General features: G+C 44.1%; 1 protein-coding gene across 17 annotated transcripts in view; it reads right to left on the reverse strand.

The window, feature by feature from the left end:
- nav2.S (neuron navigator 2 S homeolog) overlaps positions 1 to 15,185 on the reverse strand; it is a 178,454-nt gene that overhangs the window by 76,450 nt on the left and 86,819 nt on the right. For 10 of the 17 annotated variants that reach the window (XM_041561029.1, XM_041561028.1, XM_041561023.1 and 7 more), the window contains exon 1: positions 13,967 to 14,928. The exons of 2 other annotated variants lie outside the window; for them this stretch is intronic. In XM_041561029.1, the coding sequence (XP_041416963.1) occupies positions 13,967 to 14,221 (255 nt within the window). In that variant the 5' untranslated portion in view covers positions 14,222 to 14,928. Of the gene's footprint in view, positions 1 to 484; positions 689 to 13,966; positions 14,930 to 15,185 lie in introns of those variants that run through there. 5 more of the 17 variants (XM_041561021.1, XM_041561019.1, XM_041561017.1 and 2 more) reach the window with 2 other exon arrangements.

A 15,185-nucleotide genomic window follows, 5' to 3' on the forward strand; every position in this document is an offset into this window, starting at 1 on the left:
GGTGTAAAACACTTGTGACTGGCGCAACTGCATTAATGTTATATGTATGTAATGTGTTTCACATGAATGACTTCCATTCGTCCAGTATTTTCGAGTGAGGAGATTTCCGGCAGACGACCCCTCTGCATGAATGGTATGTGCCCGTAACATACTTAACAAGTGAAGGTGATAATCATTTTGTTTGGAGGATCCAATGAAATGCTTGTCAAACACACAAAGATCCCACCTACATCAGATGTCACATGCTAGGGAAAAGCTATGTCTATGGCAGGAGGCAGGGGGGAGTTGCCCAGAGACCCTCTTTGTGAAGCCCCCCATTAACTATTTCCCATACACATACTGATGCAAAACGGAGTGAAAACTGCTGCTCACAGAGAAGCCCCCAATCTCCCTAGGCAAAGGACCAACAACACCTGCATCAGAACTTTCCCTTTCATACTAGCAGGAACAAGGGACTCCCAAAAGAAGAGTTTAAGAGACCTACCAGCTTCATGGTTGCATTATTCTGTTCCCAGCGCCAGAGCATCACACTCATCCTCAGGCTTTAGAGGCACCTGCCAGTGTGTGGGCCCACCCGCACTAGAGCATGCCAAACATATCCACCACCCGGCATGATAAGGGATTGTGCTCTCATCCCTCCATCAGTGTCCAACTCCCTGAGACATGATCACAATCACTCAGCAGATCCCTGAATGGAGAGAGGAGGTGTCAGCTGGGGCAGAGGGAGGGGTGCAAGACAAGGAGCCCTCCCCCGGCAATTACAGATTGGCCATTCCTCCCTCAATGGGCTGTTCATCACTGAAGAATTACAATTAACTCCTGAAGGCACAAGTTAGGTGCAAACTAACGGTTGCAAAGAAACTCCCCAGGACAAATAATAACATTGTAATCAGTCATTAATAACTATGAAGTCTTCTTTATCTGGCATAAGATACAGAATTCATTTTGTGCCATATTGATTCCCTAGACCAGGGGTCGCCAACCTTTTTAACCCGTGAGCCACATTAAAAAGAGTTGGGGAGCAACACAAACATGAAAAAAAAACCTTCGGGTTCCAAATAAGGACTATGATTGTCTTTTTGATAACCCTATGTGGACTGGCAGTCTACAAGAGGCTCTACGTGGCACTATACTTAGTTTTTATACAATTAAAACTTGCTTTCAAGCTTGGAATTCAAAAATAAGCACCTGCTTTGAGGCCACTGAGAGCAACATCCAAGGGGTTGGAGAGCAACATGTTGCTCACAAGCTACTGGTTGGGGATCACTGCCCTAGACAGTACAGTATGAGGGTATAGCTTATTGTGTGCCCAGAACATTCCTTCTCTGTATATTTGTATTTATACATATAGAAAGAGGTGCCATATTGATTCCTTTAGACAATAAAATACAGTATGAGGGTATAGCTTATTGTTAGCCCAGGACATTCCTTTTCTGTATATTTGTATTTATATATGTGTATAGGAGGTGCAATATTGATTCCCTTAGACAGTACAGTATGAGGGTATAGTTTATTGTGTGCCCAGAACATTCCTTCTCTGTATATTTCTATTTATACATATAGAAAGAGGTGCCATATCGATTCCCATAAACAGTATAGAACTCATGAGTAGTTGGTTTAAACCTCCGAAGATAAACTACAAATCCCAGCATCCTTATGGCAACGGGGGGCACACTGTGTAACTTCCCCTAATCCTCTGCTATCCAGGGGGTGGGCCAGTCATTCTTTGGAATGAACGAGTTAACGGCCCATTGTTAGAAGGAAATTAGCATCTCTGTAGGGATTAAATCTTTAGGGGACAGTTTTCTGCTCCCTGCTGACACTTTGGGTATAATGTGAGCAAACTGTAGTGGTCACTCTACAACGTGTGGAGCCAGAATAGGAGATGGGGACATATACCATGGTAGTGAGAGAACGCAGGGGGTCAGCGGTGCAGTGTTGGTTAGAAGAGGGGGTGGGAGGCAGCAGAGTAAGATGTATGGTTTCCAGGGGGGTCACCGCCAGACACAATGCCCCGCTGACAAGCTCACGAATGGATGAATACACAGTCCAGGGGCCCGGCTGTGAGACTGAGTTATGGAAAGGCATTTAGCCGTCCCGGCAGGAAGGGCCAATACACTGGCTGCTTTTTACACCTATGCTGCCCTAATTTACTCCTTATTAAATCCCCCGACACAATGGAATCATTAGGGGCCAAAGTGCCGCTTGACTTGAGAAGCTAATTTCCCTCATAGTAGATCTTGGCACGACGACAGCCCCAATGGTTTCATAACCCAGTGAGCCCATGGGACTGGCACAATGTGACCTTGCTGTGAGCACTTTAATTACAGTGGCCAATAGAAATACCATGGCAGCTCCTGCCCATATGTATAAATATATCATAGGCAATACCCTCATAGACAAGCCTGTGCCAGTTGGAGGCATTACAAGATAAAAGCCCCCTTTCTTTCCCCTAGGAGAGAAGAGTGAGTAGAGGAGTTTACTCAGCACTTAGCACAATACAAGGAGGTGGCACCACTTAAAGGCCCTTTCCCCATTCTTTGATCACAGGAACGGTTCCGTAGAGGGTCTTGTTTTCTTCCGACAAGTATCTCAGCTGCCGTTCTTGTCCCTGGACAATGCCCACTGCCAATCAAATATCCCCCGTGGCATAAAACAGCAACAAATGTGCTGGGGAAATTGGAAAATAGCCATGCAGCAGGAACATCACTTATCTGCCAATCTGGTTGGGCAATGTGTGGACAGCTTTAAATGCAGAGAAGCAGTAGTGATCTGACACATTTGTTCAACAGTCAATAGGGCAATGTACTAGAAGTCTCAAAGCTTCCACTTGGTCTTGTAACCCATAGCAACCAATTAGGATCATTCACTGGGCATCTGCTTGAAAGCAAATATCTGATTGGTTGCTATGGGTAACAAGATCTGAGGCAGACAGTTAAACCTTTACTTCACACATACAACAAAGTGTTTTCCTTTTGCTCTGCCCTCCCAAACATTTTTAGCCGGAAAATGGTTACAAAAAAAAACCTAATTATGGACAGAAAATATGAAGCTTAGAGGCAATTTCTCTCTTCTACTTCATAACTGCCCCCTAGGGTAAATAAAATCCTGTATCTGCCCCCTGCTCTGCTTCAGCATTTCCAATGTCCCAGTGCCGTTTTTTGAGTCTGACCTATGACGAGTTTAGATTTGCCCTTGTGTTCCGCTTCCTCGCCCCCTGCCAGACTGAGCAGAAAAGCTTCCACAGGAGACTCTAAAGATCCGAGGGGGTCCTTGACCCACTTTGTTTGTCTCGCTGCCTCCTCAAGGGAATCAGTCAAGCCCTTCAGAACTAAAGAGAGCGAAGGTAAAGATTTCTTTTCATCAGTGGCCTCTTTGATCACAGGACTGGGGTCTGTAACAAGTGTCAGCAAGAGTCCTGTTCCTCCATTATTCCCTCCCATAATGCTCCTGCTGTACAGTGTAACCCCCAAGCACACAAAGACTAGAATTATTGTGTGTGTATATAATTCTTATATATTCTTGCTCAACCATGCTTAGTACAGGGGAATACCTATGCTGCCATAGTTTTGTGGTATCTCTCTGTACAGACTATGAGCAAATTTAGGGGACTGTTCCTGCTGAATTGTGCTTAGTACAGGGGAATACCTATGCTGCCATAGTTTTATGGGATCTCTCTGTACAAACTATGAGCAAACTTAGGGGACTGTTCCTGCTGAATTGTGCTTAGTACAGGGGAATACCTATGCTGCCATAGTTTTATGGGCTCTCTCTATACAGGTTATGAGTAAATGTAGGGGCTGATCCTGCTGAATTGTGCTTGGTACAGGGGAATACCTATGCTGCAATAGTTTTATGGGCTCTCTCTAGACAGGTTATGAGTAAATGTAGGGGCTGATCATGTTGAATTGTGCTTAGTACAGGGGAATACCTATGCTGCCATAGTTTTATGGGCTCTCTCTATACAGGTTATGAGTAAACATAGGGGGCTGTTCCTGCTGAATTGTGCTTTGTACAGGGGAATACCTATGTTGCCATAGTTTTATGGTATCTGTCTGTACAGGTTATAAGCAAACTTAGGGGGCTGTTCCTGCTGAATTGTGCTTAGTACAGGGGAATACCTATGCTGCCATTATGGGATCTCTCTACACAGGTTATGAGTAAAAGTAGGGGGATGTTCCTGCTGAATTGTGCTTAGTACAGGGGAATACCTATGCTGCCATTGTTTTGTGGTATCTCTCTGTACAGGCTATGAGCAAACTTATGGGGCTGTTCCTGCGTAATACAGGTAAATACCTATGCTGCCATAGAATGAGAGGACAATATAGGAAACAGATGGTGACAGTACAGAGTCAGGGCAGTTAGTGAGAGGGAAGCTGTGGAGCAGTTGAAGGACAATTACACTATAAACACCAAATGTGCCAAAACCACAATACACAGAGCCGCTTCTCATGGGATGTTAAAGTAAGTAATTACTCCAAAAACAACTATTTGTTTAGCCGAAAAACTTGCCTTTTTTGCTTCCTATTACTCCACTGAGCTATGTGGGTCGGTAGGAAAAAACAACTTCTTGTACATAAGTTGTGCTCAGTCAGTCACACACAGTGTTGGCTCCTTTCAGAAGAAAGAGACAAGAATCCCTGCACTGACATTACTAAGTTGCCCATTTTCTTTCACTTTAAAGGGGCTAAATCTAAAATCTCCGGCTACCCCCAGCCCAGTGTCGGCCAAGATTAGCCAAGGAACAGCCCCTGGTTCTCATTCCCCTGCAGCACTGCTGCCTGGAGATGCTGCTGATTCACTTCTGAGGGTTAGTTCACACGAGGAGATTCAGAGGCAACTTCAGGCGACTATGGAAAATGCATCGCCGCGTGTGCATTAGCGCAGGCGACTTTTCATTGCAGCCTATGGGAAAACACGCTGAGGCAGTTCGGGGAAATTGTCGCTCAGAAGACGAGGCGAATAGTCGCCAGGCGACAATATCTCCCCGAATCTCCTCGTGTAGCCTAGCCCTGGGAGTGGGAGAGATAGGAGCCTATAGCTGAGGCACAACACAGATTTATCATTATCTGCTTTTTTACTCTTTATATAAGGATTCCCGCCCCGGTGGCCTATGTTATCCAGGAAGAGGGTACTTAAGAGAGACAGACACTTCCAGTACACAATCCTGTAATCCAGGCAAAGGTAAACAGCAGATAACACCCACCCTGGGGCAATCACTGTGCTGATAACACAATTTACACACAAGGAAGCACAAGACAAAGCAGATTGCCTGCAGGTTAATATGTAACGTGAACACTGGACCCAGGGAAAAAACTGCAGGATAATCCCAGAGGAGACAATAAAATAGATTATGGTGCTAAAGTGGAACTCTTGCTGCTCCTCTGTCCCTGTAGAAAGGGGAACACACAGACCCACATATAATATAATAATAACAGCTGGGAAGTCTGGGGGGGGATCCCATAACAGATACCGGGGGGGGGGGATCCCATAACAGATACCAGGCGGCAGCTGCACTTCCATCGCCATCTCCCAAAACATGAGGCCTCTCCAACATTAGGGTTAGGCAGTTCTGTAACCCAAAAACTTGTTTCAATTAGCACCGAGTTTTAGAGCAGCGAAATTAAATGTATAAAATACAAAAGGCAAATTGATACCATCAGGAGTTTCAGTTATAGCACTATTTATGCGATAGAGGGGTTTATTTATTTATTTATAATACACTATGCCATGAATATCTTGCAAATTATATCCTTATAAACGGTGACTTCAGTTATAAACGTAGTGAGTAGTGATGTCATTTTTGTCACATGACTCACTAAAACTTGTGTATTATAATACATAAAGTACCACTTGTTGGAAAATATGAGGATATTAGAAGTCGCCTCTGAGTTCCATGACCTGTTTAAAAGATCATGGATCTCCTCTGTAACTTATAATATCCTTATATTTTACAATAGGGGGTACTTTATTCACTCTATTAGCTTTAGTAATCAGAGCCTGATGGGCAGTAAGATTGAAAGTACAAAAGAAGGGAGGAGATGTTTTACATTATTTTGATGGTGGATTGGAAACTACTGGTTAAGTTCCCCTTTAAGATATTTTAGGGTTAATCTGGCGTGGGGTGATAAGAACATGCCATTACATAGGTGCAGATTATAATCATGACATTAGATGGGAGAACACACCCATTAAAGGAAACAAACAGCAAATAAAATCTATTCAGTGCCAACTTCCTTATTATGTGACTCCGAGTGCCATCCTCATAAAAGAGGATGGGTCTCTTGATTCATTTATAAAGCTGCTTAATGAGCGGGGTCATATATTGTATATTTAATTTATGTGCCTTTTATTGTGCAGCACTCAGGAATATGTTGGTGCTTTATAAATCCTCATCATAACAAAAACCTGAACAGTATTCTTTATTTTCTTTATCAAAATCTTGCAAATTTGTCTTTATTATTTTCCACCACTAGGTGGCAGCAGCAGCAACGTGCAGTCTTTTCTGAATGAGTGTCAATAGATCAATGATGGGAAACATTTAAAACTTCAGGGGGTTTTACAAGCAGGGCCGGCCTTAGGCCAATTGGACCAATTGGGCCCCGCACCTCTGGGGGGCCCCGCACCACAGGGCAGCACAGATAATATTTCCCTCAGCACATGATGCTGCCTGGCCTGCCCCCAACTTTGAGAGTCCAGCCCATCCCCAAATCCATAGGTCTAGCCTGCCCCCAACTCTCATAGGCCCAGTTTTCCTCCAACCTTGCTAGGCCCTGCCTGCCCCCAATCCAACCAAGCCTGCTCCCAAGCTGAATCGGCCCAGCCCCAAACTAATTGGCCCAGTCCACTCTCCTATTTCCTCCCTCTCTCTCTTACCCTGTGTGCCCCTATTATGTTACCTTGTCTGCCCCTTTCCTTTCTATTTTGTGCCTGTATGCCCTTATTTTCCTAAATACTTGGTGTGTCAGTAGCCAGCAACACTTTGTCTAGGGGCCCCGCCAACATGGTCCCAATTGGGCCCCACATGTGATAGGACCAGCCCTGTTTACAAGTGGCCCCTGACTACTCAGAAGGGCCACCTATTGGATTTTATGTTGGAGCTGTACCAATATTTTCTTTTGTACAACCATCTGGGGGCAGCTGCTGAGCAAGGAAGGGTGTTTAGTTGGAGATCAAATGGGAATAAGCTAGAGGGTATATTTATCCTTTAAAATGGCGATTCTGCTGTGAAAGAAAAGGCTGATTCTAGAGGGGCTTGTAAAATATCACAATAAAACATTCTAATTCCCGATTCTGCTATATTTCTGCCTATTCCCCGTAGCAGTGGGTTCCCTTGGCTGAACATGCAGATTGGAGCCCAAACCACGGGCACTCCTTCCCTGACAGTCAGTGGCCGAGATGAGTATAAATGGAGTGGACGTGTGTCACGATGCAGAATCTCTGTGTGAGCTGAATGGACCTGACACCTCTCATCTCTCCGTGTCACCCAGGAGGTGGCCCCCAGGCAAAGAAAGGGCTTGTGCGACTCACTAACTTTAGTAGCAGTAATACATACGTGTGTCTCTTTGGGACTGGAGTGGCGGAGAGTTGCAAGGATGGGGAATTAGAGAGGGTGCTGAATGGGCCCCTATGGAGTTCAATCGCAGACAGGCCCAGGCTGGCAATCTGTGGGTTCTGGCAAATGCCAGAGGGGCTGCTATAAGGTGCCATAGAAAGTCAGTATTTAGTGGGCTGGTGTGGGCTGATTGGGCCTCTGTGTACCTGAAATGCCAGGGCCTATTTTAATTCTCAGTCCGGACCTAATCGCAGGTGGATACAGGTGCTTTGCCAGCCCTCAAGCAGGTGCAATGAAACCTCACTGTCTTATTGGGGTTAATGGAAACACAAGGGCACTCTGCTACCTGGAAACATCTGCAACCCCAGATAATAAAGTCACAGAGGGCGCCAGTCACAGCCAATAGCAATGCCACTAGTACCAGCAGGCACAACTCACATCAATGCCCCTCGGATATAACACAGGGTTGTTCCCAATGTGCCAACTCATTAATATATAAATGTTCCCAACGAGATTTGCATCTCATCCATAAACCTCAATTTCTGTCAACTCAGGCTAAATATACAGACCAACTGCAGAACTGTCACTCGGCTGTCGGCTCACTAGCTGCTCTTGGACTACAACTCCCAGCATCCCACCTGCAGTCTACTTATGTACAATCTCCATTTGACTCCTGTCTGATTGCAGACAACACAAACAATACATAGGCACTAGAATGCCAGGAAAAAGGAAGCAAATAGGCCCTTACATACCGGATTTAAGGAAGAACAAGGAGAACCAAAAAAGAATGAATTATGAATGTATATGATCACCATGAGCAAGAAAGTCATTTTACATGAGTACCAGAAGTAGGGATGCACCGAATCCAGGATTCGGTTCAGGATTCGGCCTTTTTTAGCAGGATTCAGGCGAATCCTTCTGCCCTGTCGAACCGAATCCGAATCCTAATTTGCAAAGACAAATTAGGATTTGGCTTCGGTTCGGTATTCAGGCCGAATCTTTTGCGAAGGATTGAGGGGGGGGGGGGGGTTGGCCGATTCCAAAATAGTTGATTCGGTGCATCCCAAGAAGGAAGCAATGCAGAATTACAGGGCAGAAGGAAGTATAAAAAGGCAATATGTGTTTCAGAACCAATCACATTGGCGCACACATTATATAAATATACAGTATATTATGCATAATAGATCATATGCATTTTCTTAGTGTCTGACTGGTGTAGATTGTGCCACTTACATAATGGTTCCATTAACCCTGTACAGAAAGCCTGACTCTCAGCACCCGCTGGTTAAATAATGCACATGGGGAGGGGCTTGTATGAAGTCACATGGGGGGGCTTGTATGAAGTCACACGGGGGGGGGGCTTGTATGAAGTCACTCCTTGCACAAAGACGTTGACGAGAAGTTGAAGTCATCTCCAAGTGAGTCCCAGCCTCCCCATCCCAACTGATATCACAAGTGACTCACTGAGTGTCCCTGCTTATAGGAAGGAACGTGACTCAGCTCCAGGGAAGGGAGTTGGTGGGTTGCCAAAAGTCAGGGGCCCAAGGCCAGATTCACTATACAATGAGCTGTGTGCCAATATGTCACTTTCTCTTATGTGATGTTACTGTGGTACAAGGATATATAAAAAAGGGGGGGTTGTGGGAGCACTCTAAGTCTAAGTAAAAATATATTTAAATTAGGGATGCACCGAATCCACTATTTTGGATTTGGCCGAACCCCCGAATCCTTCGTGAAAGATTCGGGCAAATACCGAGCCAAATCCTAATTTGCATATGCAAATTAGGGGTGGGAAGGGGAAATATTTTTTACTTCCTTGTTTTGCAACAAAAAGGCACCGGATTTCCCTTCCCAAATGCAAATTAGGATTCAGATTTGGTTCAGAATCCTGATGAAAAAGGCCGAATCCCGAACCGAAACCTGGATTTGGTGCATCCCTAATTTAAATACAAAGGAAGTGCTACTGATCTGCCAAATTAACTACAAACATAGAGAAAAAGAAGGGGGATTAATCAATGCACATTCCTTGTTCCTCTGTCTCAAGTATATAGTAAAGAAGTAATGAAGCAGAATTACTCTGCCCAGGCCTATAAAAATGGGTGACTGGGCCCCTCCAGAACACCTATGTATGGGCTTGTCTGGTCAGATCTGGCCAAAAGTTGGACATATGTCTATCAATCAAATCTGACAATTCTGTTGGGCCAGGGCTGACTTGGGGTATAAGTGGGGCATAGGCGGGTGTGGGTAGCCAAACTGGGCAGAGAGGGGCTTACTTTGTTCAGGGAGAGGCAAATAATTCATACAATGTTATGATGCTGGGGCAGGGAGTATAACTGTGGTATCAGGTAAAGGGGGTGTAACTATGCGGGAGTGGGCATAATATATATATATGTGGTGTTGGGAAATATGATCACTTGGGTGGGTTTAAACATGCACCCAGTCATGTATGTACATAGTAACTGTGTACAGTGTTGCCCCAGGTATGGGAGGAGGCTAGGAATGGGGTGCTTCTCTGCATCACCCAATTATGGGACCCTGCTATCCTGCTCTGTTTGTCCACCTGCTCCAATAAATGTGGCACCAAGGCGCTGTGTGTCTTTGTGACTTAGAGAATGTGGCACCGTCCTGCCAGCAGCACAAGGGTAAATAAACCTACCAATTAGGGCTGTTTGTCAGGAGTCGTTAACGCAGGCAAATATAATCAGCTGCCCCTCTCAGCCTTATTGCCAATGGCTTCCCTATTCAATGAATCACATATTCCCTAGAATAGAATGTTTCTTGGGGAGCACCCTCTGCCCGTGTGCCCCCTGTATCACTGTGTATTGTTGTGTGCCACTCTCTCTCTCTCTCTCTCTCTCTCTCTAGATATATATATATATAACCGATCATCAGTTATAAACAGTGAGTAGTGATGTCATTTTTGTTACATGACTCACTAAAATGTGTGTATTATAATAAAGTGCCCCTTGTTGAATAATATGAGGATGTCTTACCTTTATATGATCATGGAACTCCTCTGTGACTATATATATATATATATATATATATATATATATATATATATATATATATATATATATATATATATATATATATATATATATATATATATATATATATATAGACAAATACAAGATTCCTCTGCACTCAACCCATTATCAATATATTTAAGACAGAGACATTTTGTGCATACTGCTACTGAAAAATGCCTTACCCTTTAAACAAAACAGGGATTGTTTGTCCATATATTGCAATATATTTAAGCTGGCCAACTACGTCAAAGTCATCCCATATCTGGCCAGTCCTATGCTCAATTTTCATTTGATTCATTAAGAATTCTATGGTTTCATTATACATTTTATAAAAGGGACAAATACGTTTACCTGCAACTTACTAGCTGCTTTCAAAGTAAAACTCCCAAACTTGGCTGCCCTTTTATTAGACACCAGTGGGATCACCTGACTATAGTTGGAGGGGGTGGGAGCTACAACATGGAGCTGGTCACTGCTCTTGTAGAACTATAACAAACAAGGGAAAGTTGTGCTCACCACTAGTTTTTAAAATCATTAGGCGGGGGTCCCTTTTATAAAATGTATAATGAAACCATAGAATTCTTAATGAATCAAATGAAAATTGAGCATAGGACTGGCCAGATATGGGATGACTTTGACGTAGTTGGCCAGCTTAAATATATTGCAATATATGGACAAACAATCCCTGTTTTGTTTAAAGGGTAAGGCATTTTTCAGTAGCAGTATGCACAAAATGTCTCTGTCTTAAATATATTGATAATGGGTTGAGTGCAGAGGAATCTTGTATTTGTCTATATGTATTTTGTGGTCACACCCTCATTGCACCCCCGCCTAATGATTTTAAAAACTAGTGGTGAGCACAACTTCCCTTGTTTGTTATATATATATATATATATATATCCACTGATAGCCACAAACAGAACCACCTGGCAACTGGGGGCACTGCCAAGACAAACAAACCACACAGCGATGCGCAGGATTCACTTATCACCCCCTGGCCAGGTTGCGCTGAAGGTTGCCCACCCTTCCCCTGTTTCCTGTCCTCGCTATTCAAAAACCTCCCCTGGGGCAAATATCCCTTTAACTCCTTGTGGGAACAGGAATTTGAGCAAAGTTTGCACATTCTGCCCACATTATGACATATGGAAACTTTGCTCTGAGGATGTCGCCATGGTAACAATCTCCGCTTGTAACAGAGCCCAGAGCATGATTTCATTACTATAATCGGACAGAGAGCGTTCGGGAGTAACTGTACTGGGCGAATGCCACCCTCCGCTTGGCACCACTAATGGCCAGGTGCTTCCATTCCATTGTGATCTGTGCTGGATCCAATTGTGGCCCCAAACATACAGCACCAGTATATATGCAATAGTGAGTTACATTTAATTAGCAATGGATAGGATTATTGCCAGTTAAATTAACCCCTGTAAATTATATTGTTAGTGTTGTGATATTGTGACGTCACCACTGCTACAGTAGAATTGTGACATCTTGGGTCTCATGTATTAAGAGGATGCAATGGTAGTTATGCCACAATAACCTGCCTATAACAATTATTCTTGGAGAGGGGGTTGTATAGGACTGTTGTCATACACCCAAATGCTAAATCCACCACTGCACATATGTTTGCTTATATACAAACTGGGTACAAACTGGGGTGACTGCACTGTACCCCGCAGAGCAGCAGCTGTAGGTAGGAGGGGAGGAAGGATGCTGGTGGTGGTTCGCCTTTACATTAACTTTTAGTATGTTATAGAATGGCTCATTCTAAGCAACCTTTCTAAACAATTGGTCTTCATTATTTATTTTTATCATTTTTATCTTCTTTCCAGATTTCAAATGGGGGGGGGGGGGGTCACTGACCCCATCTAAAAACAAATGCTCTGTAAGGCTACACATTTTTTGTTATTGCTGCTTTTTATTACTCACCTTTCTATTCAGGCCTCTCCTATTCATATTGCAGTCTCTTATTCAAATCAATGCATGGTTGCTAGGGTAAGTTGTGCCCTAGCAATAAGACTGCTAAAATGGCAAACTGAAGAGCTGCTGAATAAAAAGCTAAATAACTCAAAAACCACAAATAATAAAAAATGAAAACCAATAGCAAATTGTCTCAGAATATCCCTCTCTACATCATACTAACAGTTAATTTAAAGGTGAACAATCCCTTTAATAGTAACACTGAAACATTGTGCTCCACTTAATGTAACATTTCCAACTTAGTAAAATTAATATAAAAGAGAACTACCCTTTTAATGGTTAACCCGTAGCAAAATAAGATCAGTATGGCCCTTTAATTGCGGTAAGAACAGACTGCCAATCCGATCATAGGAAGTCAGTCTCGGTTTTCCCAGCAGCATCTCCGGCCACAAGCCCAGATTTCTGGAGGTGAATGTGTGTGTGGGGGGGGGTTTGGGTGATTAAAGTGGCTCACGAAAGGAGTGGAGATAAAATTTTGGCCCCCTGAGCCCCCGCAAACCCTGTTAATGATGTTGTCATGGCAACAGAAAAAACAGATAAGCAGTTTCCACTACCCCGTATGGCACATATTTTATACAAGAACAGGTTCTGGAGGATGTGTCTTCAGCAGAAGGCACAGCTTTAAATAACCCTGATGTCTCCTATGTGATCAGTGTCCATGTGTCCTGCCCCATAGAAAATTATGAAATCTATTTTTAGCCTGCTACAAGTAGCCACTTGTAAAGGGCCAAAAATAAATATGATGATAAAATGACATTATATCATACAGAAATAAAACCATCTGGCTTCATATAAACTAAGAATGAATGCTGGGTATTGAAGTTGAACAGGAGCCTGTGCATGGTATAATCTCTCGCCAGCGGCTCTTTTCCATTGAGATAATGAATATGAGCAGAAATGCACTTCCCGGCCCTATTCAGCTCAAACATAACATTTCATTGGCCCTGGCTCATTCTCTTGATATGCGCATCGGTACCCACTCGTGCCCCAGGCACAGACCCAGTGTTTCCAGGAATAGCTCCTTACAATGGCTTAGACCAGCCTAGTCATTTATTTGGAAAGTGCTGACATATTACTATATTAAGGCTCAACCAATATTGCCCCAGATGACCAATAAAGGCAATCAATGAATGTGCACCCACCACTGCACCCTAATCTCTATCCATGTGCAAATGCTTCTCTAGCAAGTGATACAATGTTGTCACTGAGGATTCATATAACAATGTAACAGATCCGAATCAGGCCCCCATTTGCTGGGAATCCCTAGAGGACCAATCCTTAATTATCCTAATTATCAATTTTCGATACCCCAAATAAGGACAACATTGCCCCTATACAGGTTCCCAGACATTTCCAATAACACAGAGCCAAAACATTGTTTTTTTTTTTTTTATCTGACCTGGGTATCAAACCCGCCTTCCGTGGAATCACTCTTCTTAATCAGATGTCCGTCCCCCGAGGAGTCAATGGCTGGCTGGGGTTTCAGTGGGACCTGGCTGGGGAACGCATGCTTGGAAACCTCCGCCTTGTTCCCCAATTTAATGTAGCAGGGTTGAGGTATTGTCCTGGCTGGGACATGCAGCATAGGAGCGGCGCTGTGGATGGGTTTGGGTAGCCCCGACTTCATCTTGGAGGCCACCAGAATGGATGGCATTTTTTGCACCTTACTAAAGACCTGTCTGGGTTTAAGCTTTAATAGCTTATCAGTGTCTCTGGGTTGAGGCAGCCCACAGCCAAGGGAGTCCAAGGGGTTAAAATCAAGAAGACTGCAGAGCTGCTTGATCAAATATCAACTGCATTAGCGTGAGCCCATCTTCATCATCCTCACCAGCCGCTCCATGTTCCACATAACACATTTCATTGGGAGGCAGAGGCTGCTGCACATTTTGACTGCATTCAACAGTTTATTCTAGTAGGATCGGCCGAGACCTTTAATTTCCTCGCTGGGTGACAGGCATCGTCCTCTTCATCATCTCAGCACTGCAGCATTACTCCCTGCACTCTCTAAGGCTGAGATATCCAAGCAGTCGGATTCCAAGCTGAAAAGGTCTTGTTCCCCCGGTGGGAGCCAAGAAGCAGATGTGGGCTATTATGTTAAGGAGGCTGATGCCCTTGGACGTTTGCTTTAGAGAGAAGCCAGCTCCATAGGCATGGGAGTTAGTGGTGCAGTGCTGCTTTAGCACCCAGAGAAAATACAAATCCACCCAAGGCTTGGTGCATTCATTCCGCAGAAGGGAAACAAGGACAGAATAGCAACGGAGAGACCGTCCCACTGAACCTGAACCAGTTCCCTACCTGTCGGCTTGTGGCACAAATTAGGGCTCCTGTGCCTCTAGTGCTGAGCTGAGAGTGTGTGTGTGGGAGAAGCTTTGCATTTTGACAGTACAGAGCAGGGGCGGCTTTCTGATTGGATGGACAGCCACAAATGAGATTCCAAATATCTCTGCAAAAAAGGAGTGGTTTGCTGGTGCCCCCGTCAGACGCCTCTCACCGTACTAGGGAAAAGCAGCAGTCAAATAGCTGCCGGGAATACCGGAACCCCAGTGAATCATTTCACAAAACACATTCAAGTAAAAACATCAGCTGGGCAGGGAAATGAGTAGAGTCCCTATTGCAGG

Source organism: Xenopus laevis, chromosome 4S (assembly GCF_017654675.1).
Source record: "Xenopus laevis strain J_2021 chromosome 4S, Xenopus_laevis_v10.1, whole genome shotgun sequence".
Taxonomy (NCBI): Eukaryota; Metazoa; Chordata; class Amphibia; order Anura; family Pipidae; genus Xenopus; species Xenopus laevis.